Raw genomic sequence first — 6,620 nt, 5'->3', positions numbered from 1 at the left:
TATTGGTATTATTTCTGTGTATTTTCCTAGTAAATGCAGAAATATGAAGTTTGATTTTTCTTTTGTTTATTTTTTATATGTGGATCAACTTTTTTTTGTTTTTAGTACGTTTTTGCTTTTTTATGCTCTGTAATTAATTATAATTGTAGTCAATTAGTACTAGTAGTTGTTTTTCCATTACTTTGTTTGTTGGTTTTTGTTATAATTTAATTGCATTTAATGTAATATTAATATTACAAGATTTTAAATTCCTATATATGTACGTTAAATTTATATATGTAAGTATATACAAAATTATGTTACAGTAGTTCGAGTGGAGTTTTAAATTTCACCGGAAAGTTGTAAACTTTTTTTGTGTGGTAGGTAGATCCACGTGAAGAGGAGTGAAGGGGCTTAATGGATGGGGTGGGGACTTGCAGAGTAAGAAGAAAGGTATGTATGCATTTTCAGGTGGCAATCGGACACGTCTCTTTCTGTTGGTGGCAACATTAAACATTTTTGCTCCATTTTTTGTCTGCTCTTAATTTTTTTGGCTTCTCTTTTTTTGTTTTTTTTTGCTTGTTTCAGTTAGTTAGTTTAGCGGGGAAGGAAGGGGAATAGGATGGGTACATTTTTTAGTTTAGTTTAACTTACGTGCTAAAGTTAATGTCATATTTATACAGGGTGGCTCTTGTTTTTTCTTTTTTTTGTTTAAGTGTAGCAAGTTTTATAAACTCTTTTTTTTCTTCAATTTTTTTTTACTTTAGTAACTTAAATTTTATATATCGCATATACACATATATATATTCGTTTGTATGTATATAGTTTTATACGATTTATGTTAATTCTTTTTATTTGATTTTTATAGTTGGTTCAGTTTGACAAATTTTTTAGTTTGTTTCAGGGAAAAGTTTGTTTGAAAAGTCTGTTAAACAAAATTAAGTAGAAAATAAGAAAAACTCTTTTGAGCAATTATTAGAGATGACAAAATTCACTACTGAATAAATAAATGGAACTTCCTTTGCTCATGGAATAAGAATAAGAAAACACATTGAGAACTGAGAAACTGAGCATCTGTTTGAAAATTTGATAAAAATTTCTTTTTTTATTAAAAAATTTTTTTTGTAATTATTTTAATGAAATATTTAAATTAAATTAAGGTAATGAAATTATAGTGAAGTGAAATCGCTAAAACAAATTAATTTTAAATTAAAAAAATTAATGAAACAAACAAAAATAAATTAAAAGAAAGGAAATTTTGACTAAATATATGTAATATTTTCTCAATTCAAATTTATATTATAGATATAGCAAATATATTTTCACAAAAACAAAATATAAGAAAATGATTTTTTTTTCAAATTTCAGAATTTTGTTTACCGTGGTAAAAAATATATTCAAAAATTTCTAAACCCTCTTCAGTTAAGCGACTTGGTGCCTTGCATGAGGTGTTTCAAAATCATTTCAATAGACAAAAGCAACTTAACACAGGGTCTAAGTTCCTAAGAAACACCGTGTCAATGGAATCCTCGATAAACGAGACAGCGTTACATACCAAATAAGGGGTTACGTCCATAGACTTCTGGAGATGCTAAGGAAAACATATTATTGGTAGAATAAGATGAATTAGGCAATTATAAGTTCTGTGTGAATTTATCACTCTATTGCCAAAAACTCGGGCATAGCTCTTTCTTCCTTGTATTCGTTTGCCTGATATTCGAACCCTTCAACAGTAACTAAATGAACGGATGGTCGTATATCATAGTGTTCCCGGAGTGCCAATTGCCTTTTAAGGAGCAAGGATAACCAAAATGGGTTGAAAATTGAATTCAACCAAAACCGATATATTCAATCGTGCAGATTGAGAATATGGGACTGTTAAAAGAAAATCGTGTTTGGCGATGTTCATTAATACTCTATTTCGGAGATGCATATAAGAACAGATATCATTACGTTCGAATCTAAATCACAATTAACGCATAGTAAAACAAAATGTAGAATGTTTAGACCAAATCATAAATATTAAAAACGTAAGTTTTCTCAAACAACAAAATTGATAGTTATAATTAAATTGTAAAAAAAATTTTAAATATGCCACTTATTTTTACCATTTCCATTTTCAGAGTAGAGAAATATCTTGCGAACAAGATGAAGCTCAAGAAGTATTTGAGGAAATGTAAAATGATAACTCTATATTATAGAGTTATTATTCAAAAAGTATGTAATACTATAGCTGAAAGTTACGGGAAGAGGAACTTAGTAAAATGGTTTAGATATATTTTATAGAATACTTTTGATGTTGCATCAGGGGAAAAGATTCGCTAGTTCTTACAACGATAACTTAATACTAAATTGGCTCTATTTAAGTCATTGTTTAAACACTAAAAACTCACACACAGACATACATTATTACGATATAATATACTTACATACATTGGGTTGGAGAAATGCACATTTAAATTACATACACATTATAATTTTTTTTTTTTTAAACTACAACTTAGGTCAACTATTTTTTTTTTTTTGAGTTTCTTATGTTTCTTATAATACAAGTTTAGTTTCATCTAGTTTTTCAGATGTTCTGACACCACCTCCACCACCACCGGGCCCAGCACCACTGCCCATCGCCACCACAGAAAGGACATTGTCTGAGGATGTTGAAGCTGCCCCTATTGCTGCTGCTCCGGATCCTGCTGCGGCTGCATCCTGCTGCTGCTGTTTGACTTTCGTCTTATCCTGCACGTACATCGCGGCCAAAGCATTGAAACGTGGACCCCAATTTTGTAAATAGTTAAAGTCTTGATTCTCATCATCGGTGCCTGTTGCAATTGAGAACTTTGTATTAGTAAAAGGGGCTAATCTAAAGGAAACGAAAACGATATTCGTTCATTAACCCACCTGATGCCAATGAGCTGAGCGATTCGGCTATGCTGCCGCTGCCCTCAAAGGTGAAGTTTCTTAGGTCATCGAAGGGCGGAGCATTCACATCTTTATCCATGCGCACTTTACGCTCCTCCATCAGATAGGCCACATTCAACTCTTGACCCGGTGGCAGCAATGTCATCACAGGGTCTACAATTAAAGTTGGAATTAACATAATTTTCAATTTCATCGATAGACTTGACTCACAAATAATGGGCATCTTGCAAGTGGCTATATCGGGTGGCATGGATCCACCACCTTGTGCACTGATTGGTATTTGTAATGGGGTTATGTCGAATGCAGTCATATCATCTTCACCGCCACCCTCATCCTCATAGCTGATGACAGTTTCACGTACATCCTTCTCGGGACCGGAGCGTTTCTTCTTTTTGGTCGTTTTGCGTTTGCGATTGTACAGAACAAAAATCAGGGCAAGGACTGCAACAAAAAATATAAACAAATGCAATTTAGTGTTAGTGTGACCTTTTAGACTTGGTGTGATAAATTGATAACTAGGTTAATTTTAAAGCTATACATTTTCGAAGAAAAACTCAAAACATATAATCTACAAATTTAGGTACTTCTGGTATTGCAGATCATCACAGTAGTTTATCATATTCTACAGCTCGGATATATTCTACAGGACTTTAATGATTGCTAAGTGCTATAAGGGCAAATTTTTCAATTGACTCATAACCCATTCTTGACACTTTCTATCCCTTCTTGTAGTCATAGTACTCACAAAGCAATTTCTTTTGAAGGAAATAACTTTTGTTATTTTCAATTTCATTGCCTGGAATATCATTTAGCTAGTCATTCTCGAATTTCCATTTGGATAATTTCATCTAATTTGCCTTGAACCATTGTTACAATAGATATGGCCAACCACTCCACTCCAGCTTCAACCACTTAAACGCTAATGGAAGCCAACACGAGCCTATTAAACTGAACCTGTGCACTGCGCTCCTTAAAAACAAAACAAAACAAAAAAGAACAACGTACAAAAAAAATTGCGTAAATAAATATCTATGGATAGGGGGAGGAGAAGAAGCCGAAAGAGCCACTGTACCAAGTGCGGAGCCCTGAAGTCTGTTAACTGTCAGAGAAGGAGCTCTGTAACAACAGCAGTTGAAACAAAAACAGAAACAACTCCATTTACATTTAATGAAGGTAATTAAATAAAAAGAAAAATGTTTTTAGGCCAAGAAAACTGAGAAGAATAAGAAGAAAGAGAAAAGAGGAGCAAGAGAACAGCGATCAAGTTACCTAAAACAAAATATTTAAGTTAATAATAGACAAGGAAACTTCACTTGCATTTTATTAATGAACTTAACTAGACCAAAAGGCAATGTTGAGTGAAAGCTAGCCCCCCTTCCCCCATGACTCCTTCAGGCAGGCAGCTGGCATTTATAGAAACTAATGAATCCGCTTAAGCCAAAAAACCAAACCAACATAAAAAAAAAACAGAAAAAAAGACTCGCAGAGAGAACTTAAAAGCCAAAGTCATTTGCAGCAACTGTGAGACAGAAGAGTTTTAATTATTTTTACTTAGCAATGTTTGCTAGGGCCAAAGTTAATATTCCTGTCAACTGAAGCGCAAATGATAAAATGCAAGTCTACTTCCTGTTTTTTTTCTCATCTTTTTCTTTGGCTCAACTTGTTTACACGAAAAACAGAAGGAGAAAGAGAGAGAGAGAGACTGACTAAAAGTAAAAGAGGGAGAGACCAAGTGAAAGCCCCCAGAATATGTTGGAAAAGCATAAAACTTATTAATAACTTTATGCTACTTAAGTAAACTAAAGTCCTCGGCAAAAAGGGCTACAAAAAGAAAAGAAATAGAGAGAGAGAGAGAGAGTCAAAGAAAGAGAACAAAATTCTCAAGTCGAAGTCGAACAAGCAACTGAAACTTGACAACTTTTACGACTAGACAACACTTGAAATGCACATTTCGAATAGGGCAGAGAACCAGACTAGAAACGGCTATGTGAATGTGGCCTGGTCTCTGTTTTTGGTCTCGGGTAATCCGCTTACTTCCTCATCGTCTCCCTTTTTGTGACTCACACTGAATGTTTTTCTTATGTAAGTATCTATGTATGTGTCTCCATGGCCACTTCAACTTCTCCTACACTGTGCGTCTCAATTCTTGTTGGGAAACTTTAATGCAACAATTACAAAACTACAAAAACACAGAAAAAAAAAAACTATAACTACTACTAACTACACCGAGACGTGGTTGTAACAAAGTAAAGTTCTATCTATTTGCCTTCAGCCGTCCGCCAACGGGTAATAGAAACAAAACCAAACCCAAAAATACTTCATTATCAGTTCTTTTTGCCCGCATCCCGCCCTTTGAGACACAACGAGGTTAACCCCGGACACATTGTAAAGTGCATTAAATTTGTCTCTTGCAGGCCAAACGAAAAGTTTTTAAATTATCCTTGGCCACAAGGTTTCTTTTTGTTGTTTTGTTTGGTTGCTCGTTTTATTAATGGGCCAAAAGTATTTCGTTTGTTCTGGCCCAACAAGTGCAAATTAAAAGTACAAAATTACAACAATTTCAAACAAATATTTAGAAACCTGATGTTAACGATAATAAAAATGATGAGAACTTATCCAAAGAGACCAAATGTACAGAAAATAGTAGTAAATTATTTCATCTAGGTATTAAAAACTTTTCTACGCAATTTTTACCTTCTTTTTATAAGTCTTATTCAGTTTCTCTTATGCTCTTTTATATAAAAGTTAACAAGTTTTATGGAATTTAAAAATACATTTTTTTTCTTTAAATTAAACTAGGATTTTTCTTGCCATGGCCATTTTTGCTATTCATCCATCAATCTTTAATCAACATGGCCCTAAGTGAGTATGTACAAAAAACTCATACCCCCAGCCCCCCGTCCCCATTATTCTTCACCCTCCTCGGCTGCTGGATATTTGCAGGAGGGGGCCAGCATGATGCTTTCTTTCTCGTTTTTTTTTTGTTTTTATTTTCTTAACTAACCTACATATTACCAAACAACTACAAAAATTTTCTGGTAGCAAGAACAAAAGCCATGGTCCTTTTAGTTAGCTTTTGTTTACACTTAACTATAAACTTGACTATTTTTTTTCTTGCTTTTTTTGAGACTCGTGTTGTTTTTTGTTCTTTGCTGCTTACTGAACTTGATGACCGAAGAGGTCAGGTCAGTAGATGAGGAGAAGCAGGGGAAGAAAAAAAGAAGTTTTCAGTGCTATTTTTGTTTGTATGTATATATATGTACATATTTTTGTGTTTTTTGTTGTTGATGTACCACTTGAAATTTTATGCTAAAATACAGTTCAGCGATTCTAAGATTACAAAGGCAACGAAATGAGCGGGAGAGATAGAGAGAGAGTGGGAGGCAAAAGCGTTGACTGTAAATAATGTTAGATAATTATTTAGTTTCATTTTTTTGTTAGCTGCTGCTGCTTTTGTTGTTGTTGCCTCTTTAAGGCCACAACAGTTCCTGTCAGATTTTATGTTTTGTCTGCTGTGCAAACAGAACAAAAAAGATAACTGTGAGATTTTGATAGAACGACGCTTAGATATCCTTGCAATTGTGCCTATTGCATACTATATTTATCTTCCTTTAAAACTAATTATGGCATTTTGACAAACCTCTTAGAGCAAGTTTTAATCTAGTTAAGTCAAGAATCTCAATTTTAGTGGAAAAGCGTTTCGTTTTTAATCTTTTAGTCTC

The 6,620-nt window shown here is 33.5% G+C and overlaps 1 protein-coding gene across 1 annotated transcript in view; it reads right to left on the bottom strand.

Annotated features, from left to right (window-relative positions):
• Positions 1 to 2,218: 2,218 nt before the first annotated feature.
• The window catches only part of LOC6643590 (putative neural-cadherin 2), a 30,917-nt gene continuing 26,515 nt past the window's right edge, over positions 2,219 to 6,620 (bottom strand). Inside the window, exons 11-13 of the mRNA XM_047011036.1 lie at positions 3,109 to 3,339; positions 2,878 to 3,051; positions 2,219 to 2,798 (exon numbers count right to left, since the gene is read on the bottom strand). Coding sequence (XP_046866992.1) covers positions 2,521 to 2,798; positions 2,878 to 3,051; positions 3,109 to 3,339 — 683 coding nt within the window. The 3' untranslated portion in view covers positions 2,219 to 2,520. The remainder of the gene's footprint in view (positions 2,799 to 2,877; positions 3,052 to 3,108; positions 3,340 to 6,620) is intronic.

The sequence above is a fragment of the Drosophila willistoni genome (assembly GCF_018902025.1).
Source record: "Drosophila willistoni isolate 14030-0811.24 chromosome 2R unlocalized genomic scaffold, UCI_dwil_1.1 Seg200, whole genome shotgun sequence".
Lineage (NCBI taxonomy): Eukaryota > Metazoa > Arthropoda > Insecta > Diptera > Drosophilidae > Drosophila > Drosophila willistoni.
This window is presented reverse-complemented; position numbering and strand designations above follow the sequence as displayed.